This window comes from Ictalurus furcatus, chromosome 25, assembly GCF_023375685.1.
Source record: "Ictalurus furcatus strain D&B chromosome 25, Billie_1.0, whole genome shotgun sequence".
NCBI classification, from domain to species: domain Eukaryota; kingdom Metazoa; phylum Chordata; class Actinopteri; order Siluriformes; family Ictaluridae; genus Ictalurus; species Ictalurus furcatus.
In genome coordinates, this window is record NC_071279.1 from 24,161 (window position 1) to 48,416 (window position 24,256).

At 36.8% G+C, this 24,256-nt stretch overlaps 1 protein-coding gene across 7 annotated transcripts; it reads right to left on the reverse strand.

The window, feature by feature from the left end:
- Positions 1-1,044: 1,044 nt before the first annotated feature.
- LOC128601316 (zinc finger protein 420-like) lies at positions 1,045-16,534 on the reverse strand. Of its 7 annotated transcripts, none has more exons than XM_053614430.1 (4): positions 16,276-16,534; positions 7,089-7,169; positions 6,904-6,998; positions 1,045-3,376 (listed from the first exon to the last, which is right to left on the reverse strand). In XM_053614430.1, the coding sequence occupies exons 3-4, from the start codon at positions 6,970-6,972 to the stop codon at positions 2,189-2,191; spliced, it is 1,257 nt and encodes a 418-aa protein (XP_053470405.1). In that variant the 5' UTR covers positions 6,973-6,998; positions 7,089-7,169; positions 16,276-16,534; the 3' UTR covers positions 1,045-2,188. The 7 variants fall into 7 exon arrangements, 2 of the variants coding, with proteins under 2 accessions (XP_053470405.1, XP_053470404.1); XM_053614429.1 differs by having other exon boundaries at positions 16,272-16,534; XR_008384689.1 differs by lacking the exons at positions 1,045-3,376; positions 6,904-6,998; positions 7,089-7,169 and adding an exon at positions 14,056-15,349.
- Between the last annotated feature and the right edge of the window lie 7,722 nt (positions 16,535-24,256).

Genomic DNA, 24,256 nt, shown 5'->3' on the forward strand with positions numbered 1-24,256 from the left:
AAAAACATTCACTCCTTTTTTTTATTAAGTCAAGCAGTGTAAGTTTTTTTGGCATGAGGTATTCATGTTGCACAATGATGAATAATTTGCTACATATTTCGTTTTAATTGCTGCCGATTTCCACTGGTGAATAATTGGCAAGATTTGATGTTAATATTGGCCTACCCGCAGTCCTGCACAAACATGTGCTTATTTTCAAACTCTTTTGCAATGTCTTTTATTTTTATTACAGATGTTTTCTGTATCTGTTATCCGAGCCCTTCACATTAGAATAAGATGGTGAATTGTTGATGTTGAATTAGGATTTGCATGCATTACACATGTCTGAATCAGGCAGCGTTGCATGTTCAATAATGGTTTCTTTTACTGTTTATATTACATGTTATTGTACTGATTTAAGGTCTCCTTACAGTGACATTTTTGTTAGTTTAGTTTAATTAAATTCTCTTTGCAATAGTGTGATTTGAGTGACTTATTTCTTTTCAAAGATGGCTTTGGACCTCCATTTGTGGGAACAGTTATGCTATGATGGTTGGACTGCAATTGCCATTATAGCCTTAACACTGCAATTACCACAGTTTTACACTCAAGTTTCCCTCAGTGAACAGTGGAGAAATTCAACAAAACAGACCATGTAAAAATTGTAATGAATTTCCCTGGTTACACAACTGCACTATTTGAGCATGTAGTATTAGCACATTTATAGAAGGGGTGTATTTATTTATAATCACAATATCCAGTGTCACCCAGATAAGGATGGGTTCCCTTTTGAGTCTGGTTCCTCTCAAGGTTTCTTCCTCATATTGTCTCAGGGAGTTTTTCCTCACTACCGTTGCCTCTGGTTGCTCATTAGGGATAAATTCATACATTTAAAATTTATATCCTGAATTTATATATTTCTGTAAATCTGCTTTGGGACAATGTCCACTGTTAAAAGCGCTAAATAAATGAACCTGAATTGAATTTTCTGCACAGTGGACTGTTGAATAGAATAGAAAACAATAAAGTAGTGTGAGAATATACAAGTATACAATTGAATAAATGTACACAACACAATTTGCAATATTTTAATAATACAGTGCAATATACAATATAACATGCAAGTACAGAATCATAAATTGCATATTAAGCCAATAAGGACAAAAAGAGATAAAGCCCATCAATTAGACATAAGGTCAGAAAAAAGAATACCCTTGACATCCCCCACATCTGAAATGATGGCTACGCCCCTGCACACATGCACACACACACATTAATAGTTAGGAGCAGTTAGATTTCTTGGTGAGTAAAGATCACAAACACTCAACAATGTTAACTTTATGTTAAATGTGCCTTATGTACATCACACACCATCTGTTAGCTTGATGATAGTACAGTTAGATTCAGGACTCCAGAACGTAACAATATTTAACATTTGTTACAACAGGTTTATATCAATAGCTGTCTCTGTATATGACTGTGAGTATGTTTTTATTGGTACACTGGATCTTTGTGACTGAACACACCAAGGTCATAGATGATAACATTCCCTTCCCCAGACTTCCTTCTTTTCTATTTTCCCTCCCTTCTCTTTTCTGTCCTTTCTACATAAGCAAGGTCTTTTCACTCTGTAGAATAGACTGATGTAGACATTTTGATATTTCTGTTGGTGATCTAAAGACAATCAAAGTGAACAATAAAGAGATTATGTGAAGATCAATTCAGACTCCTGATCATCTTTGCTGAATGTCTAACATGGCAACACAGCATCAGTGTTTTTCAGTTGCTTATCTCTGTCTCAATATTTAAACACTATTAGAATCCTTTGGTCTGGATTAAATTTAAGAATACGGCAATGCTGTGAGGCAGTGCATCGGATTTATGCTGTGATATCTGAAATATTTAGCCCGTTATACTAGAATCCTTTTGGTGGACTTTTGCCCAGCATATAATAGCATCATTCAAAATCTATTGATGGATAAACTGGTAGTAATGTAATTTGAGGAATAAACTCATAAAATTTCCCACAGGTGAATTTTATTGGACAATTTGGACAAGAATTCTCTCTTCAAATTGCCTGTAAACACAACCATCTTCGGTTGGCTTAGAAAGGTGTCCAGTATATATAATATTATAGTTGAATGCCTTTATGTCTCTTTACCTCGCTTTAAAAAATTTATATTAAAACATGTATCTTAATTTGACAAATTCACAGGTTAAGATCTGATGGCTTTATGTTAGAGCACTTGTGTGTCCTTAATGAACTTGAACAAGTATAGCTCCTCCCACAGTGTCTGCAGAGGGACGGCTTCTGTCCTCTATGACTCTGCTGGTGGCTGTGGAGGGCACCCTGGTCACAAAAACTCTTCCCACACTGTGAGCAGTGATACGGCTTCTCTCCTGTGTGAATGCGCTCATGTCGTTGGAGATTACTCTGACAAGTAAAACTCTTCCCACACTGTCCACAGTGATACGGCTTCTCTCCTGTGTGGATGCGCTCATGCTGTTGGAGAGTACTCTGACGAGTAAAACTCTTCCCACACTGTCCACACAGATACGGCTTCTCTCCTGTGTGAACGCGCTGGTGTTGTTGAAGATGAGTCTGACGAATAAAACTTTTCCCACACTGTGAGCAGTGATACGGCTTCTCTCCTGTGTGAATTCGCTCATGTTGTTGGAGAACACATAGTTGGGTAAAACTCTTCTCACACTGTCCGCAGTGATACGGTTTCTCTCCTGTGTGAATTCGCTGGTGTCGTTGGAGATAACTCTGACGAGTAAAACTTTTCCCACACTGTCCACAGTAATATGGCTTCTGTCCTGTGTGGATCCGCTCATGTATTTGGAGATAACTCTGGCAAGTAAAACTCCTCCCACACTGTGAGCAGTGATACGGCTTCTCCCCTGTGTGAATGCGCTCATGCTGTTGGAGATGACTCTGACGAGTAAAACTCTTCCCACACTGTCCACAGTGATATGGCTTCTCTCCTGTGTGAATGCGCTTGTGTCGTTGGAGAGCACTGTGATGAGTAAAACTCTGCCCACACTGTCCACAGTGATACGGCTTCTCTCCTGTGTGAATGCGCTGGTGTCGTTGGAGAGTACTGTGATGAGTAAAACTCTTCCCACACTGGGAGCAGTGATACGGCTTCTCTCCTGTGTGAATGCGCTCATGTCGTTGGAGATGACTCTGACAAGTAAAACTCTTCCCACACTGTCCACAGTCATATGGCTTCTCTCCTGTGTGAATACGATCGTGTCGTTGGAGATGACTCTGACAAGTAAAACTCTTCCCGCAGTGTCCACAGTGATACGGCTTCTCTCCTGTGTGGATCCGCTTGTGATTTTTGAGATGACTTTTAGTAAAACTCTCCCCACAATCTGAGCAGTGGTACATCTGAAAAACACATTAAAATTATTCAAGAAGCTTAAATAATTATAGATTTTGTCCCCATGTGTTTATGGAATTGTTTTTGGAAACGTCTCCTACAATACTGTAATACGGCTTGACCACCCAATCACCCACCTTTAATAGCTGTAACAGCTTTGTAATTTTACATTTGTAATGTAATTCCACTGATTGCTGCCCAATTTTACTAATGCCAAAACCGCTGTGACTGATCAAGCCAAGATGAACAAGACAGTCGATCTAACTTGCACATCATTTCTCATCACTAATCACACAGAAATAGTTCATGTAGATCTTTATATGTTTATAAAATTCAGAAACTAGCCATACAAAGATGACCTTGCTCTGGGCATCAATGTTTTTTCAAGCTGAAGTACTGAATGTGTTTAGACTCTGGAAAAGCAACATGGAGCTTTGTGTTTCCAAATACAATGGATTACAGCATTATTGTAATCAACACACATTCTCTGTTAAAAAAAAAAATCTGATTATCATTTGGGTGTGATGTTGTAGCTCATGCCACCTACATGCTTCTTAAAAAATTCCAGTAAGGCCGCATCCCTGAGGACGCTAGGCTTGTGTGGTATAATCAAACTCTACAGGATTTCGTGGAGTTTTCAGTGCTACTTTTGTGGATAACTGGAGAAATAGTTTTGCATGTTTAGTTTAGTTTTAGTTTAGTCTTTCACAGGGATGATGGTTGGCAAATGAGACCATTTAGGTGTACTCATATTCGACGCACATGAATGGAAGTGGGCTTTTACTGAATGCACATTGTGATGATTTCACATGATGGACCTTGGCCCAAATCTGCAAAAAAAAATCTGCTGAAACTTTAAAAAATTGCAAGCTCCTTAGAATATTGCGGCATCTGCTTGACTTTGCATTGATTTGCATTATTTGGAGGAACTGAATAATGATGTTATCTTCCCTACATGATATTGTAATTTGGGTGGGGGTTAGGGCTGTAAGTGTGTGTGGCGCACACATTATTCTATAGTTTTTGTCTGTGGAAGTAAAATGGACTGGAAGAAATGGCACCTATTAAATATAATTAAAATTCACTCATTTATAACCAAACTATAAGGTGTAAAAGAGTATCAACAAGTTATAATCTGTGAAATGAGTTAATCCACTAAATCTTATGCTTAAAGAGTTAAATGTTAATCATTATACTGGTACCTGTTCATGCTGCAAATGCATGTAATCTATTTGGAATGTAATTATTATTAGATTTTTTTTAAAGAGAGCTGACTGTACCACGCCACCATTAGAAACAACGTAAGGAGGGAGGCCCAAGCCTTAGAATTAATGGTGGTGCATGGCCAAGGTCTGAATAAATAAAAAAAAAAAAAGAGGGAAAAAACCAAACCTGATGAGATCAGTGTTTTAGAATTGTATAAAAGCATGTATCGAGGATAAGGGAGCTGATCTGCAGACCAGCTCAGCTTTGCTGTTTGAATAATAAAGCCTATCTTTCGACATCAATTCCCCAAGACTTGTAGAGTGCTTTTTGCTGAAGAAGATTCCACGACACTATCTAACAAGCTCAGTAAGTGTTACATTCCCATCTAATGAACTTAAGTTAGCTGGCTAACAGTTAGCAGGCTTGTTTTTTGGTTTGGTAATCTGCTAATTGTTTCAGAATTTACAACAGAAACATGCAATGAAATTAGTTCCTTTATTAATAATCTAAAGGCCACATAAAGTGTGAGCCCTGACCTGAACCCAGCTAACACAGTTATGTTGTAAAGAAGTAACTGGACCATATTCATCCCAAAGACATACCAAATAACATTCCAGCCACGTAACCTTCTGATTCCTGTATTCGTCATGGTGATGTTATAGTTGTACGTTGTTGGAACGTAGTGAGTACGTCCCAATGACCATGGTCAGGAGTCTGATCATTTAATCCTTTCGATCACAACTCAAGAATATATGAGCGGCTGCTTACCTGTCTTCCATGACTATTCTTCAGCCTCAACTCCACATTTATTTCTAACATCTCACTTCTTTGGTCAGGGGTGGATATGTGATTCTCGAGCTATTCCTTTATGGACAGCAAGCGAATTTGTTTGAAACCCATATAGGACTGACTTTCATTCCCTGCCTTCATATTCAAATGTTTTTAATGGAAATTGTTTTGGTGGAAGCAATTAAAACGATGCAATTATAAATGGTATTTGCTGTGGAATTTCTATTTGACCCATCATCTCAAAACGTAGTCATAAGAAACACCTGTGCCTCAATTAACATCAATTAAATTTATAATTTTTCCAAATTTACTAAGCGAATACATAACCATTCAGCTAAACAATTATTTTGTAGTCTTACCAACAAATTCATATGCAGAACAAAAAAAATTACTTAATAAATATTTTACTTAATAGATTATAATTATGCATATACATTAATAAATTAATGTAACCAAAGAAAAAGCCATATTCTTCAAAAAATACACGTCTCATCATCTTGGTCATGTCTCTGGTCCTGCTGCTGAAAATGAAAAGTATATTTTACAGAAATTAACTACACATTAGGGTAGATACTACACTTAAATTTTTAAAGGAGCTCTTGTGCTACGAATTACAAAAACCTAAGAGCAAAATAAAAATTTTATGAGCACAAGCTTTTTTTTTTTTTTATAAAACAGATAGTTCCGGTCACAGTCATAATGTAAAATTAACACTCAACTAGTGTTGAAGCTTAGAAAACCTGATAATAGTTTAGTTAATCGCGTTAAGTGGCCAATTTAAAGCTAAAAGGGAAGTACAAATCTCATTTTTGACCTCAGGCCACCTCACAAGTCTCTCGTTCGTGTGCAAATGAACAAAACAGGGCATTTAATTCCAAAATCGAGTTTTAAAGACAAAAATACAACACATTCCACACCTAGAGTGGCAAACTTTACATGGGCAAAATTTATGAATAAAGATAGATTGATAGCGCTTACCTTTTCCTCAGAGTCCGTCTGTCCTTGAAAATTGGTGGTTACTGGCAAAATTAGGCGCATGCGCAGTACTCCAAAAATCCGATTCTGTGCGCTGCTAACAGTTTAAACTTCATAGAGAAGTTTCATGCCTTCCTTAAAAAAATCTTCCATTCACAATGATATAATATTATGAATAATCACCATTTTCTAAGCAAAATGTTTGGTAGTTGTTGTAAATTGCCCTTTTGCTGGCAGATATTTGCCAATGAAGTATGACAAACAATATCAAAAGATAATAAAATTCAGAAGTCGCTTCACTTACTTAAGTAAAATGTTTTGATATATATAGTAAATTTCCCATATTATATCCAAATGGCAACTTGACCAAGACGTGGTAACAACGTTGTCAAAGTAATATCATGCTGATGAAAAGAGACTAAATGGTGACGTCATCACAATGCACTTTGTTTGCTGGAACGTTTTCTGCTTGTTGTATATAGTGTTGTAATGGTTACTTAACTATAAATTAATTCTCCGGAGTTTAAAAATGAAAATAGAAATCAGACACATGACTAAACTTTACCTTTGAGCCGGTAGCAGCAGGAGTCTGTGGAGATTTTCCTAAAGAGCGCCGTCTGGACTCTGACTTCATTATAAGAGGTGTAAAGAATCAGGACACTGGAAGAAAAACACAGAGATTCATGACTCCAGAATCTCCACTAACCTGTTAACCGAGCAGCTCAGGTGGGAAATTTCAGATGAACTCACCTTTAGTGATTATACGCAGAATATCAGAGCTTCGAAGCCGTGTGGAGAAGGAAGTTCCGTGACCAAGCGCGTGTCGGTTTCCTGTAATGACATCATCGATGACTATGTGAAGCTTTCAACTTCAGCCTCTTCACTCTTAAGCCGTGTCCAAAATCGCTCACTTGTTCACTCATTCACTATTCCCTATATAGCGAATGACAAATGAGTCCACTAGATGGGGAAGAAGTGAAGAAAAATGAGTGAGCAAATTCAGAGGCTGATGTATGTACCATGCGGAGAGAATTCTCTCATGGACATTACTGTTATTGTATCGTAAAACAGTAAAGTTCATTTTCTCACTGTTCATTTGTCACGTTTATTATATTAGTTGATAAAGAGAACAAAAACAACTGCTTGCCATGTTTATTTACTATTAGGCTGATTTATTATATTTTTAAAAAAAATTAATTATATTTTAAAAATAAAAGAGAATAGAAACACTACTGTCCGTCACATTTATTTTATTTGTTTATTTGAAAAAAATTTTTAAAGAACTATTTTCGCTGGGTTTAATTTTTGAGGGGTTTCCTGACAGTGTACTCAAGCTAACTCCTGAGGTAAACCTGCCGTAAAATGCACTCTGTCTGGTTAGTTTTGGTGATTTTTTTTTTTTTTACCTGAAGAGAGAAAGGCGGATTTCAGAAAGAATAACGACTTTAAGCTTTAACCCTCTTACCCCGTATGGCCGAAAAACCGGCTTGCCCGTCTTTGATCTATTCCCGTAAGGACGATAGACCTGCTTGGTCGTCTATGCCAAATCCCCATAAGGCCGATATAGAGGATTTACAGTGTAAATGTTATCCCCGTAAGGCCGGTGTACCGGCATTACTCTGCTAAGATTCCTTACTTATTTAATTATTATTATTTTGACCCGGAAGGTTGATGACGTCATGACGTCACGACGTGATTACGTTATTATGCCGGCATTACGATGAAGCTGATCCAAGCATGAATATTGGTGTAATAGTAGAAGTGAACTAAAAATGCCAAAGGGAAAAGCTAATCGTGTTCCAGCTAAAGTTACACCTACAGTGAACACAGGTACATCTAAAACAGTGAAAAAAAGAAAAAAACATACACAGTTACACAGGCGAGAGCGAGGATTCTAGATAGTGACAGCAGTGAAAGTTCAGGCGATGTTGAAACCGAAACCGAAACTGACAGAGACGCAAACTCTCCTGGTTCAGACCCTGATCCGTCTTCATCTTCAGCATCAACCAGTGCGACTGGCACTGCAGGGGTCTGGAGTCATAACGGGACCATTTCTGTGCATTCGTGAAAACACTACCTGCTGGTCTGATTACCACCAGAAACTTGACTTTTGGCGCTAAAATGCATTTATTTATTTATTATTTACTTTAATTTATTCAAAGGCACTGACCACGCTGATTCTCGTATGGTACTTCTAAATGAGTAGAAGGATTTTAGCGAGCATTTTTTCGTCATTTCTCTAGTTAAGAATTGTGCTCTAAGTTTAGTAAAAACACTGAACTGCTTCATTTTCAAAGTAATATTACACAAATACATTATTATAAGTTGTTTCAAGGACTAAAAATGTTAAAATTAAAATGTTGATTTTGGCCCAGGAACTCAGGGTTGGCGTGCTGTTTCTCTGGGGAATATAGGGTTATGGGACATAATACTGTGGGAACTTAGGGGTAAGAGGGTTAAGGCGTGCTTTGTTAGCTTGAAGATGCCATCTATCGGTAAGAAGACATTAGATAAAATACATCCAGCTGTTAACTAAATAACTGAGTACTAGATCCTTCCAACTCCTGTAAGAATGGTAAATGGTCTGCACTTATGTAGCGCTTTTATCCAAAACACTTTACACTATGTCTCATTCACCCATTCACACACACAAACGGTAGCAGAGCTGCCATGCAAGGCGTTAACTTGCCATCGGGACATTTTTCACAAACAAATTTTAAATAAAATCAGACTATTCCACATATCAATGGATCATTCTGTGCTCCCCGTTGACTCCAGACCCGGATAACATTCCGTATGTGCTGAATACTTCGGTAGGTTTTGGCTCAGACCCAGCATTATACACGGCGAGACTAGATGACGGAAGTCAATACAAATATAACCCATTTTTAAAATTAAATTGGACTACTTTACACGGGCCATTTGGTGCCCTGATCCGACCCCAGACCGGGATAATTAACCCTAATCCACTGGCCACTCTAATGCTTAATTCTGATATTCAAATGCTGCACTAAAAGTTTATATATTTGTATATTATATTGCAGATGGCTTATATCAACAATTAGGTTTATTGATCTGCATTTTTACCTCGACTCTGTTTCATTTGGTTTTGGCAGGAGAGGACAGACAGCGTTTCTGAAGTGTCTTAATGCTCCAGGATGCCAATACATACGTGATATACATCAACTAGGGAAACTTCTCCTGGTCAGTTTACAGAAGGCAACATACAGAGTAATCTTTCCAGATCCCATCCATAAAGATTGACTGACATTACAGATTCGGATGGGACTAAAATCCCAGAGACACTGTGGTAATAATTATATGTTACTCAAATCCATGTGTAAAACTAATCCAGTGCAAATAGAGTTTTAGAACTAATGTGGAACACCTGAAACTAGTTTCCTTACAGTTTAATCTTTATTACAGTAACAAACAAAACAAATCTACACAACAGCAAAGAGAAGGGAAATTATTCAATTATAATATTATTATAATCTTATTATTAAAGAAGGGAAATTATTAAACAAAATGTACAATGAATACTGAATCCCCCCCCCACATCACATTAGAGTGATATAATCTCAATCTTTTCTAATAAAAATTTTAAATTCTTTTTGAAAACCATGGCCTCCACATCCACTAAACTAAAGAGGAGAGGGAACATCGGGCTTTTTATCAGCATTCAGTTCAAAAGCCTGCTTCTCTGATGTTATGGGCGTGCTTTAGTGCCTATGGAATGGGCAGCTCGCACATCTAGAAAGGCACTATCAATGCTGAAAGGTATAGAGGTTTTAGAGCAACATATGCCTCCATCGAGATTCCATCCCATCTTTATTTCTGAGAGACTGGCACAGGGCCATAATTTCAAACTTTCCCTCTGCTGAAAGAAAAGGCATCTGTAGATGTCTCCAGCTACAAATAAAAAATGAGGAAGACACAACAACTATCAGAATCAACATATACAACCCCAATTCCAAAAAAGTCGGAACGCTGTGTAAAATGTAAATAAAAACAGAATGCAATGATTTGCAAATCTCATAACCCTATATGTTATTCACAATAGAACATACATATCAAATGTTTAAACTGAGGAAATGTACCAGTAAGGTCATTTGAATTTGATGGCCTCAACACATCTCAAAAAGTGCCCATGGAATGGGCCGCTTGCACATCTGGAAAGGCACCATCAATGCTGAAAGGTATTTGCAGGTTTTAGAGCAACATATGCTTCCATCCACATTCCATATCATCTTTACTTCTGAAAGACTCTGCCTCTCTAAGATCCACTTTTTATACCCAATCATGTTACTGACCTGTTCCCAGTTAACCTAATTAGTTGCAGAATGTTCTTCCAACTGTTTCTTTTTAGTAACACTTACTTTTCAAGCCTTTTGTTGCCCCGTCCCAGCTTTTTTTCAGACATGCTGCGGCCATCAAATTCAAAATGACCTTATTTTTTCCTTAAAATGGTACATTTCCTCAGTTTAAACATTTGATATATTTTCTGTGTTCTATTGTGAATAACGGATTCATGAGATTTGCAAATCATTACATTGTTTTTTTATTTACATTTTACACAACATCCCAACTTTTTTGGAATTGGGGTTGTAATTACTTAATTCCTCAAATAAGTTCTTTTATTTCTTTTTTTTTCTTTTTCCCAAGGCATTTGTTACCCTAGAGCACCCTTTTCTGTTTAAGTTTTTAGAAATCTTTGACTTTGGTCCCATGTTTCGTAGTGTCATTTCCATGTTCTGTAATGATATTTTTAGTAGTGTTTCCCTGAACCTGGGTCTATCACCCAGAATTCAGATTAAATGAGGAATCCGCCAAGGATGCCCTATTTCACCATTACTGTTTAATCTAGGAGTTGAATTAATGTCTTTATTTATCCATCCATCTTCTACCACTTACTCCTTCTTCAGGGTCGCGGGAAAACCTGGAGCCAATCCCAGGGAGCATGGGGCACAAGGCGGGGTACACCCTGGACAGGGTGCCAGTCCATCGCAGGGCACAATCACATACACACTCACACACCCATTCATACACTACGGACACTTTAGACACGCCAGTCAGACTACCATGCATGTCTTTGGACTGGGGGAGGAAACCGGAGTACCCGGAGGAAAACCCCGCAACACGGGGAGAACATGCAAACTCCGCACACACATGGCCCTGGCGGGAATCGAACCCCGGACCCTGGAGGTGTGAGGCGAACGTGCTAACCACTACGTGCACCCCCGGTCTTTATTTATTTAAAAGAAAAAATTTAAGATAATATAGGCATTGATATTCTTGGTAGGACTTTCTCCAGAAGTCAGTCTGCAGATGGCACTCTCTTAATTCTTAATAACAAAAGAGGTGCTTCCATTAGTTACTGATAAAATTGCCATTTTTTCAAAGGCTTCAGGTCTGACCCTAAACTTAAAGTGTGAACTAATGGTTACTCATCATTGTACTTTAAAATAAATAGAGGGTATTCCAGTAAAAGAGGAGGTTAAGTACCTAGGGGTTATGATTACCAAGAATTGCGCTAATAGAGAACACGCAAAATTCAAATCTCAAATTGAAGGAATGAAAAAAAAATTCCTTAAAATCATTGGTTATCTAGAGACTCATCTATTTTGGGCAGAATCCTCTTGACTAAAACTGAAGGAATATCCAAACTTAGATATTTATCTCAAACCTTGTATATGTGCCCCAAAAGTACGGAAAAATAAAAACATACTATTTGCATAAATTCCATGAGGATAAAGAGTATGAAAATGGAGGCGTGAAAGCCATTGATTTTGAATCTCTTATTGGTGCATTGAGAATAAAATGACTTAGAGAACGTTTAATAAAGACTAATTCAATATGGTGTGTCGACAGGCCTGCGGCTGGCACAAGAGGGAAAGAGCGCTCCTCCCGCGACTGCCGCTATGGTGCTGAAGAGACATCACTGCTTCAGCACCACCAATGTTTTGGACAGCTGGAGAGCGCGTGGCAGAAGCAGAAGCAGGTGCAGATCAACATCTTTATTTTTACACAGCAGACAAAACACAGGAAACACGGTCTATACTGGACAAGATTAACTAGGTAAAACATAGAACTAAAGTCTAGGCATGGAACGAGAGCCGGACATGGAAATAAGACCGCTTAGCATACGTAACGCATTCACTATCACTTTCAAGTATATGGATAATACTGCGCGAAATGCACAGCAACACGAGGGGTTTAAATAACCAACATAACCACCCTTAAGTACAGACAGCTTGAACCAATAATGAGACACCCTCGAACATAAACCAACACCAGAACAGGAAGATAATCCATGTATCATTCGTTCTTTGTACATTCAATTAAGAACCAAATATCAGGAAATGAAACAATGGCTTGTTATTTTATTATTTATTTACAAATCCAAAATGATAAAACAAATAAGTTGTTTTCTGTTCTTTCAATCTCATGCTCAAGTTAAAAATAAGAAATTAGAAAATGGGTCTACTGTCAGCCAACCGAAAAAAATAAAATTTTAAAATGAAACCTACGACCCCGAAATTACTTGTTTCTTCAGGTGTTGTGCTGGATAAAGTTGTTTTTGCTGAAGATCATGTAGAGCTTGGTGCTATTTAAGGGATCCTGACGCGACGAACTTGGCCACCCACCCAACGCAAAACGTCATCAAAATAATCTCAATCATTTGTGCTGGTTTGTGCCGTAAAAATTTTTGTGCTGCTTCGGTTTTTGAGATATTAGAATAATATTTATTGGTCATTCTGAGGTCACTCAACCCCCCCCACATACTCCAAATTCACCCCAAATAGTCTCGTTTGTTTGTGCCACTAAAAGTTTCTTTTGTGCTGCTTCCTTTTTAAAAATATTAGACATTGACTTATAGGCACAAATCCCCTCGGTGTAAACAAACTTTTAGAGTCAAAGTGCCGAAGACTTTGTCAAGAGTAATCATCTCATCATTTGTTCACTAAACAATTATCTTTATTTCATTCACTGGTCTCTCATGATTTAACTTTTTATTTATTTACAAGGAGAATCATCTGCTACACTTCACTGCCACCACTAGGTTTAAGTGACACTTCTATTCAAGATGCTCTGGTGGAAATTAGTGTTAAGTTAGTATAGGAAAAGTCAACATAAGTTACTAAATCAAAATTCTGGCCAGTGTAAGAACAATGTTTTAACACTGTCAGTTACAATATTATTAATCAAGCATAATGGTACAACATTCAAAAGAGTTAAGATTGTGAATGTTTATTGAACAGAAAACTCATTGCTAATTACTAATATGCCTAATGTAGCTATGAAATGCTAATTACAGCTGCACATGTGACCCAAGTTAGTTTTTTGAATACGTTGTGCGTCTAGGGGTCAACATTACCATATTGGTCCTAATTTATAAGATATATTATCCTTATATATTATTACTATATTATCCTTGTATTCAAGAAACTACAGTAATACAGGAGTTTATACTGTACATGACATTGAGTCAGGATTATTTCAGTGGGTAATTATGTTTAGCTTATGCCAGATGCCCAGGAAACCAGCAGTTGACAGAGATTCCATTTTCACAGTCCTCCATCAAAAGAGGCCATAGTACAAAATGGTATCATAGCTACTCCTAATCAGAGCATCTGGACAGAGCTTAGTGAGCAGCTAGAAAACAAGATCACTGCAAAGGCTCTATATACTTTTGTTAAATTAAACAGACAACATCTAGAGTGCTTTAGAGTTTATTTATGAAAGTGATCAAACAAGTGGCAGTAGTGAGGACACTGATTGAGCCAGGGTCCCTTTCCCCCAGCCCAAAAGATTGTTGTACTTTTGATCTTGAAGTTCAATTTCAGAAATGGATTGAATTTATGCCTGAAACAGTTCAATACAAAAACAAGTTCTCTAAAACACAAAAAAGGAAATACACAGTTTAATTCAAAGCACTGATGACTCCCTGCACACTTGCTGTCCCAAGCATGCAATGTCTGGTAACGCGTGTGCAGATAGCCAAAGAACTGTGTGAGGGTAGAACGGAACCCCATGTATGGAGGGCATCAGAGGCAACAAAGCTGATGGATTTTGGAGATCCTGAGCCAAGCCATCTGCCTAATTTGGCCACCCTGCACAAAGCAAGAGAGAAATGACTTAGAATTAGGCAACAAGGATCCTATATTGTCACCGCAGATGTTAAAATACAGTGCACCTCACAGTGGTAGCATTAAAGACATTGGACTGGACAAGTTTTTCCTGTCACTACTGGAGTCAAACACAAATGTATACATACAAGTCACTATCAAAGACATCTACCAACCCCACTGCAAGTTTTGATGCAACTGGCTCAGTAGTGAGGAAACTACAGAGACCAACTGGCATGCCTGGCCGTATCTTCTAATATCAGGGCATTCTGGCAGGGGATGTGAGTTCAAGTGTCCCAGTGGTGCAAATGCTGTCTGAGAGACACGACTTTAACCCGATAACACATTGGCTGACTGAATGGATACGTGCAGGTGTAGTGCAGTGATTGCATTGTTTAAATTTTATTATACAAGTTCAAGTATTTTTGTTGTAGGCCACACACCCTTGTTTTCCTACTCCTGCTGGGAGAAGAAGTCTCTGCTTTTCTGGAAGTCAGGCTTGATGGTGTTTGCACTCAAGTCTTGGTTTGAAGACAGATAGTGGCTTGTCAGTATTAAGTGTTTTAAAGTTTAAGTTTTTAAAAGGTCCATTATTTGTGTTAATGGATGTTCAATAGTACACAGTAATTCAATTTCACAAGTAAAATCATATCGGCTTAATTCTTAATTCGTTGAGTCAGGAGTTTCCACATACATACCTGTACACATACATGGCTTATTTATGTATAAACACAGCACTAGAGGAAACAGATTATGGCGTGTGTATTTATTTATGACAATGTTAATATTACTACTGTTACTCACATAAGATACAGTAACAAGTAAAAACACTTACCTTGGAGTTCGGGTTACATTTCACACATCCTGTGATCCGCTGTGTCCCTTAAAAGTTGAAAACGCGCAGTGCATAGGTAACAATTAAGACTATTTAATGTGATTTGGTTTGCCGTTTGAATTTCCCCCCCATGTACTTCAACGGCATTGTTATATATACACACATATACACACACATACACACAATTAAAAAAAAAAGAGAAGACAGTCGCAAAAACGAAGCTTTTAGCAGCACAAACGATTGAGCATATCTGGGGTAAATTTGGAGCATGTGGGGGGGCTGGTGATGTCATCGCCTATAAATCAATGTTTAATATTTTAAAAACCGAAGCAGGACAAACGGAATTTTTAGCAGCACAAACCAGCACAAACGATTGAGACTATTTTGCCGACGTTTTGCGTTGGGTGGAGTGAACTTCACGCAGGTAGAGAGGTGTACCCCTCAGAGAGGACGGCAGAAACTTTAACTGCGGTTAAACCCGTCGCTCTTCCTGAAAACACGGTTATTAACCGCAGGTAAATTTTGGGGGCGTGGCTTTTACATACTTTTAGACACTTTTGAGAAAGCGGAAAACGAGCGAGCTCCTACACAACCAAACCAATTTAACTTTCTACATAATGATAATTTTTAAATAAATAATTATTTAATCCCTGTATGAAACATGTTTGTTTTTCATCTCTTGCTTCTTCCTCCTTGTGGACTTGGTTTTTGTTTCATGTTCTCTTTTTCTTTTGTTCTGGTTGTTGTGTCTTACGGTGTAATTGTGTTCCTGTCTTGTGGTGTATATTCAATTCCATCAATACTCACACTTTTATTACTCTTCACTAACCCAAACTAAAGGTTAGAACATGATACATCATTTATATAGAGTTATAAACCACGCGTTATTATCACTAAGCGCTATGAGCTAAATAAACCAGCACAGGGGAGTTGATTTGGATTATTATTGTTATTATTTTATTTACTTACCTACCAGTTTCCACAGAGATCCTCACTTCCGGTCTGGTGATTCCGGGATGTTTAAAAGGTTCGTGAAGTGATCTCGGTTTTAACAGAGCAGGATTTAACGCGTCAGAGTATGTGTTTCAGTTCTTTAGCTGCCACCTCGACCCATTCTTTTTCTCTCTCACACACACACACAGCAGCTGAGCGTGTAATGAAGGAAGCGCATGCGCACTGCGCTTTAAACCGATGCCGCCACCTTCGGTTCGCCTCTTACAGATGACGTCATCTCTTCACACCGCCTCCGGAATGTGGGAGTTGTAGGCGTTGCCAAAATAATGCAAAACGTTAAATAACTAGTTTGTACCCGGAAACACAGCGCGTGCTGATGACGTCAGCAGTTCGTCTCTTTTCGTCAGAAAAAGCTGTGACAATGCTGTGACAAAGCTTGGTAAAATTATTTATATATATAAACTTGGCTAACAGTCCAGAAATATGGCACTCTCAGAAATTCCGGCCTTCTTTTAATTGACAGGATATAATCTGCCCTGGTCATCGGATGTTTTTAAATTATACCAATTATTGGTACATCAGTGCATTTCTAATTATTATGAATTTGCATTAATTATTAGTTCTATGTAACAGTTATGAATTATTTAAATTTTCTTTACATTTTTTTTTTTTTATAATGGCCTATAATGAATTAATAATAATAAAAAACCTGTATTGCAGTGTTGTTGTTGTTGTTGTTTTCTGCATGGGGTGTACATCTGGTAACAACTGTTTATGCAAATATTCTCACTGTTTATGATATCAGTAAATGGTAATTACACTAAATGACAATATTTCTGTTAAAATTGTAATTCAAATGAAAGATTCTAAAAATTTAATAATAACATTTTATTTTAAAAAATTTAAAAAGGGGTAATTCACAAACAATATATGAAAACAAGTCAGAAAATTATATAAATAAGTTTTATAATATTAACATTTAGCTTTCATTGCATAATTGTTCATACATTGACAGTGAATTTTGTCATGGGCTAACATCCTGTCTAAGATCTTGGTTTGTAAAAACAAAACAAACAAAAAAACATAAGTTAAATAACAGAATTTTCAGTTTGGGGTTAACTGTCCCTTGAAGGACATATGTACAGTACAGTAAATGTGGGGAAACTATAATGTTAGTTACAGCTAAAATGTAAAGCATAACATATTAAGGCAAATTCACACTGCAACAACAAACTCTAGGAAACTCAGTTGTTGGCTTTTGTTGAACCTATTGCAGTTCGGTTTTGCAATGTCAGTAGTCTTTCAGTGGACTAGACCAGATGCCTGTCCAGGTTAACGCAGCATCTCTTCCGCTGTCTAGATCTTTGTAAACTGCAATGAAATACAGGCAGTAGAACTGCCTGTAAGCAACAATAATTATTGTAAATGGCGGTGAATATTATACAGCTTTCTGGGTTTCATTTTCTTTAATTGGTTATCCCACACTTTAATGCAGTTCAAATAATTTGTGACCAACATCAAATTAAACAAGTTTTTGAATCCATCCACTTTATCCAACTCTACTGTATAAAATACATGTTTTGTATTTGCTTTTACAATTTATTTTTCTTTAATCCCCCCTTTCGTTTATCTCTTTACTTTGTTATGATTTGCATGAAATCTTGACTTTATAAATGTCTAATAATGCTAATGATAATGAAGATTAGAGTGTGTTTATGTCTGTTACATGTTTACAACATCTTAATTAATTGTTATTAATTCTGTATTTAGCAAGTCAAAGAATTGGTTGTTTAAAATCATCCATAAACATGTGAACGAGAAGGATTCATTCACCTAAAACAGAAGTTCTCAAACTTTTGCAACTAACCCCCCCCCCCCCCCCGCCTTCCCTATCATGTGGCACACCCCCCTCCCCCTGATATTGGAGGAGACCAGGAGTAATAATTATCTATTCTACATAAAATCTATCTATCTATCTATCTATCTATCTATCTATCTATCGAGAGAGATAGATAGATAGATAGATAGATATGTTTTCGATAGATAGATATAGATTTTTTTTGCTTTTGTGTGTTTGTACTTTCTTAATTACTTTTCATAACTTGTGATTTTTTAAAATAAATTTTATGACTTTTATAAAACTATATAACAGACAGGTATGGAACATGAATTATTAAAAAAGTTTCTGAATACTATATCTACTTTGAACAAGAGAACTAGGCTGTAATAATGTGGACTATTTTACATGTAAAACATGTTGCATTACATTCGTCTTGTGTTCTAAAAACATTCGCATGTGAATGATGTAAATTGGGATGAAGGGCGCGTCTCATTATCCATGACACTGTTAAATCTCCCCTCACTGAACAGAGCAGACGCAGAGAGAGGTGTGAGTGCAGCGGGGAAGCAAGACCTGATTTGGAAAGTCGCTAGATTTGTCGTTAGGTGCTTTTTTGTTGTTGTTTTTTTTTTTGCAAAAAAAGACGCTAAAGGGGTCTGAAAAGTCGCTAAGGTGGCAACACTGGTCTGCACTGACAGCTAGATAAAAGACACCTCTCCCTAGCAAAAGGAAAATACAGAGGGAGAGGGAACGCAGGGTTTTTCAATTTAGGCACATTTTATTTAAAAAGCAATAAAATACACAGAGTACCCAAATGATGCCTTTTGTGTGAACTCTAAAAAATACCCCCCCCCCCCCCCCCGCCCTGGTGCGTGCCCCCTGATTGAGAACCACTGACCTAAAAAATTCTAAAATTGTCTTATAATTATTATAATATCCCTATGGTTGCAGAAGGTTAAAGAAATATGAGCATAAATTGTTTTTAAAGAACCATGACTAAACATGTATTTTGAACTGACTCCTCTTACTTGGTTGTAACATCATGTCATCATCACATGACTGTACATACGCGCTGACATATATGGAAAGAGGAAATGACAGAGTACATGCAATGCCACGCATGATGGCACGTCACCTTTATATGCATCATTCATGAATGACATGCCATTAAGTAGCTATTTATATCACCACTGCATGTTTAATCAATTTTATGCAATTTTTCAAGTTTTTGGGCTCGACATTGGCCGAAACATAGACGTCTATGCACAAAATAACATGTTTAGGCGCAAAAACGCGTACGGATGGTATGTCAGCTTTACACGAAATTCGTCTTTACACGTAACACTTAAAGACATTTGCGTGTCATGCTTGTGACCCATTTGAACGCCTCTTTCATCTACTATATCTGCCATAGAAAAGCAACACATGCTGTCATGAATAATTAAGAGACAGCGTCTTCTCATATGATAAGAACACACAGTCTCATGAATAATTATGAGACACTGACGTGTCATCGATGTACTATGTACATTGTGACACGGCAAGATTTATACCCAGAAGACTGGAAAAGCCTGAAATTAATCAGTTTTCTCCTACAATTAAAATCAATGGATGCTACAGATGTGGCCTTTAAGAATGCTAATTTTTTCACGCGGTATCACGCGATTCGTCATGTGTGATCACGTGGTATCCTGCAGGCACTGTTCTAAGAATTTTAATTAATTTGTTGTGCTTCACACAATAACCACCAGGTGGCCAGTCCATCGCACAATCACATACACACTCACACACCCATTCATACACTACGGACACTATAGACACGCCAATCAGCCTACCATGCATGTCTTTGGACTGGGGAGGAAACCTGAGTTACCCAGAGGTAACCCCCACAGCACGGGGAGAACATTCAAACTCACACACACATGGCCCCGGCGGGACTCGAACCCCGGACCCTGGAGGCGAACGTGCTAACCACTAAGCCATGGAACAACATATTGTAGCTGAACACAGTACAATAAAAATGGAATGTGTGGTTGAATGGTTCACATAAAAAATATTACGTTTCTCATCAAAACTTACAATAAACCTCTTTCTGTTTAAGAATTCAGTATTAAAAAGTGATATATGAGTAGTAGATATGGAGAACTATGCATTAATTCCAGTATTAATGGAAGCCGTTGCTGAGCTGATTGACCTTTAACATCAGTATCAGTTTTATTTAGCTCAGTTACAATTATTTTTCCTGATATTATGATACAGCTGTAGGTACCATGCATCCACAGAGAGGGGCACAATTTTATTAAAGTATTTTTGCAGTAACTGGAAAGATGAAAAACGAGTATATATAGCTAGTATACATTACAATGGAATGTTTCTACAGGACCATGGTGCAACACATAACAGTACAGTAGTACAGTACACAAGACTACATAAACAAGTGTCATATATATATGTATATATGAAAACAAGAGATACCGCAATATCAGATATTTCAGCTGTAATTTGAAATGTTTTGATTTAGTGTTTATAATGTACATTTTTAAACTTAAAATCACATCAGATGAAATATGACTTCAAATCACCGAGGATGACGATTGCATTTTTTTCTCACTGTCTTTTTTTCCTCTCTTCATGGGCAAAAAATGTATTGTTGCAAACAGAAAAGAAACTTTTCAAATAATATATTGCCTCCTCTGGTGCACGAGCCCCAGTATAATTTTGCTGTGACCCAGTAAAATCTTCCTGATAAATCATTGTGTGATGAGGTGAATTACAGTAGATACATCTGAAAATAGGCTTTCATATTCATTGAATGTTATCATTTGAATGATTTAAAACATGAAGGCTCATTGTAACTCCAGCGGAAGTGAAAATATGCGGCACATCCTCTTCAATCATAAGCCCCGACCCCTCGCCTCCCTTCACTTTTCCACGTGGAAACCTCCACTTGCAGTCAGAAGATTGTTCATAATACAACATTGTAGATGAGGAGAGGTAACTACCAGGCTAACACTTATCACTGTGTTAATGAGTAGTATGTGAATTTGTATTTAGTTGAAGGAGGACATCCGGTTTTCCAGATCAAGTTTACTTGGCACATGTGAACGATAATGTTAGCTTGAAACTGCTAAAAGAATGCTTGCTTATCTCTTCTAATTTATAATTCTGCCAGAAACCATGTGATTTATTCATCATCAGTGAAAGCTTTTTGAAGTTCATTTAGGTAGCCCCCTAATAGTTAGTTAGTTTACTCACGAAAACACTAATCAAACACACCTACCTGTAATTTCCAAGTAATCCTGAAGACTTTGGTGAGATGTTTCAGGTGTGTGTGATTAGTGATGGAGATAAACTCTGTGCAGATAAACTCTGTGCCCTCAGGACCGGAATTGCCCATCCCTGTTTAGAAGCTAATTTCACAGTTTCAGGCCTCTTCCAGTATATTGTCTGGTGTTAGTGTAAATAAAAATTAATTAATTAGTTTTTGAGGCTCTGATGGACTAGGATTGGAGAGAGTGGATTTTAAATGTAATGAAAATGCTTATCATAAAACCTGTCATATATACAGGTTATTTCACAAGTCACTTCTGTGTTACTGTGATGGGACTTCAGGGCAAGCTTTGTATTTAAAAAAAATAATTTCTTCTCTTGTCTTTTTGAAGTGGAGTGTATATCTATGTGTATTTATTTCAGGAATTTTTATAGAAATTAACTATGGTCAGGTATCATACAATGTAAATGTGCATTGATGAAGTCATCAACCAAACAGTAACCAGTGTTGATATGTAAAAAGTTTACGTATAGGCAATTTTAGCAAAGCCCTTTACAGTAAATTAAAATGTAAAATTGAATTAATGAAATGATCTGCAGAATATACTTATATTCACATTTGTTACATAATATGATAATAAGTTAATACTAAGATAATTAATATTATTCCCAGAGTCACCAGAATTTAATGCTCTGGTGCTGTTTTGACACAAAAAAATAAATTCTTCCTGGGGAGGCATGCCCCTGGACCCCCTGAGTATTTACTTAAAGAAAACAATTTGGTATCACTGTTGAATAAAGTGATGGGTCTCCACCCGTCTAGAGATAAATTATCCTTATTTGGCTTGGGTATTAAGATAATTACCCCCTGTCTGAGAGAGGGAGGTAATATCCCTTTCCTTAGGGAATCATTAAACATGGATATAATAAATGGGGAGAGGGCGTCTATTAAACTCAAATAATAAACTAAAATAATAAAATTCATTCCTAAGCCCATCATTACTAGGTGATTTGTTGTCCTTGAGTTTCTTAATATTATTAGTAATTTCTTTAATACTAAGCTCTTTCTCACATATTATATCAGGTTTTTAAAAACGTTTCCATTAATGAGTACTGTACTCCAAAGCTAGAATACAAAGACTGATAAAACGTTGATAAAGTTTTGAGATTGACAGTAAATCATCTGATTATCATAAATCATCATTTAATAACAACAAATTATTTAAGATCCAGTATCCACTTCTGCTCATGTTCTTTCAATTGTCATTAGTGTTAAGAGAAATGTGAATAGATTTAGCATCAATAACAACACAATCTACAAAGGATCTCATCTCCTCTGAAATGAACAATAAAGCTATACGAGATTGCACTGAAAAATCACTTCTTTTGCCATCGTATACGAGAGTGTATGTGGGTTCATTTTTCCCCAGGCATCAACAAGTCCTAAATTATTACATAAACCAAAAATAACCTTGTTACTCACACAGTTGTTTTACTCTTTTAGGAGGCCATCTATGTAAATTATCATCCGGGGCCAAATTAACATCACCCCCAAGAATAATTCATATATTTAGTCAATAATTCAGGAATCCTTTTTTCTAATTCATCAAATAATAACAAATTTGTAAATTTACAATTTACCATATGGTACAATGTACCATAAGTATTAGCTACAACATATTGCTTATGTGAGTCCTCTAGAATGAGTATTTGCCACCTTCCATCATTATTACTCTCATTGTGAACAAATTTCCCCCTGAAATTTCCTTGAAGAATAGCGACCCCTGCTGACCTGTTTGTACCATGAAAAACAAAGAAAAAACAAGAAATAAAGAAGAAAAGAAAATTCATATGAAACGCTGGGGAAAAAACTGTCCATGGCCCTGTTTTAACAGGCCAACACAGCCCAAAGTAGTATATAACAATGACAGATAACAATAAGACCCAGTATGTGTGTGTTTATTACCTGTGTGCAGTCACTGCCCTGATGAGCTCTGTCTGTAAAAAATGCACAAAGGCGGCGTTGTGTGTTGTGCTGGATGTAGCTTGTGTGGCCAAACTCAGGAACTGCAATTTCCCAGAATCAGAATTCTGTTACTAAGCGTTTATGGCGGTGTTCATAAATCTATACGTGTAATAATTAGTCAAGAGAGGGAAAAAAATATTAGAGAAATATTAGTGAATGCTACTTCCCTAACCTGCTTTTGTTCCTTTATGATCATTATTGTTTTAATGTAATAATGTATATATAGCCTTTATCTCTGTAAATCTGTAATCCCTAAAACAGCTCCATTTAACTACACACCGTACTGCTAACCTGCCTACGCTTATTAACCACATCACATCACGAATGTTTTCAGACATATACTTTGTGTTTATGTTTTTAATACACTGCTGTATTATGTAGCCTACGTAGTGACAAACCGCTCCAAGTGGAGAATTATTCAGGGCTAAAGAAAAATATCTTCAGGACTACATCCCCTAATGCCAAGGCCAGGTTACACCTCTGGACTAACCTAGTATCATGTTAGATAGACAAAAAGTTTCATATTTGAAAGTTTTTTTTGACGGAGAAGATCTGGGACAACAATACTCAGGTAGAGTGTTTTACAAGTTTATTATTATTATTATTATTATTATTATTATTATTATTATTATTATTATTATTTATAATAAATTTAAAATAATTATTAAATATTATTTCTTTTTATTATTATTGATTTCTCCTATCCGGAAGCTCAGGTGTAAATCATTTTTGTGTAAAATAATAGGCCTATTAATAGTAAGGCAAAAAATTTGTCATTTAAGTGAGTAGTTAATTGCACAACAGCAACTAATAGGCTATAAAATCTCTCTAGTTCATGGCTGTGTGCAATAAAAAATAAAAAAA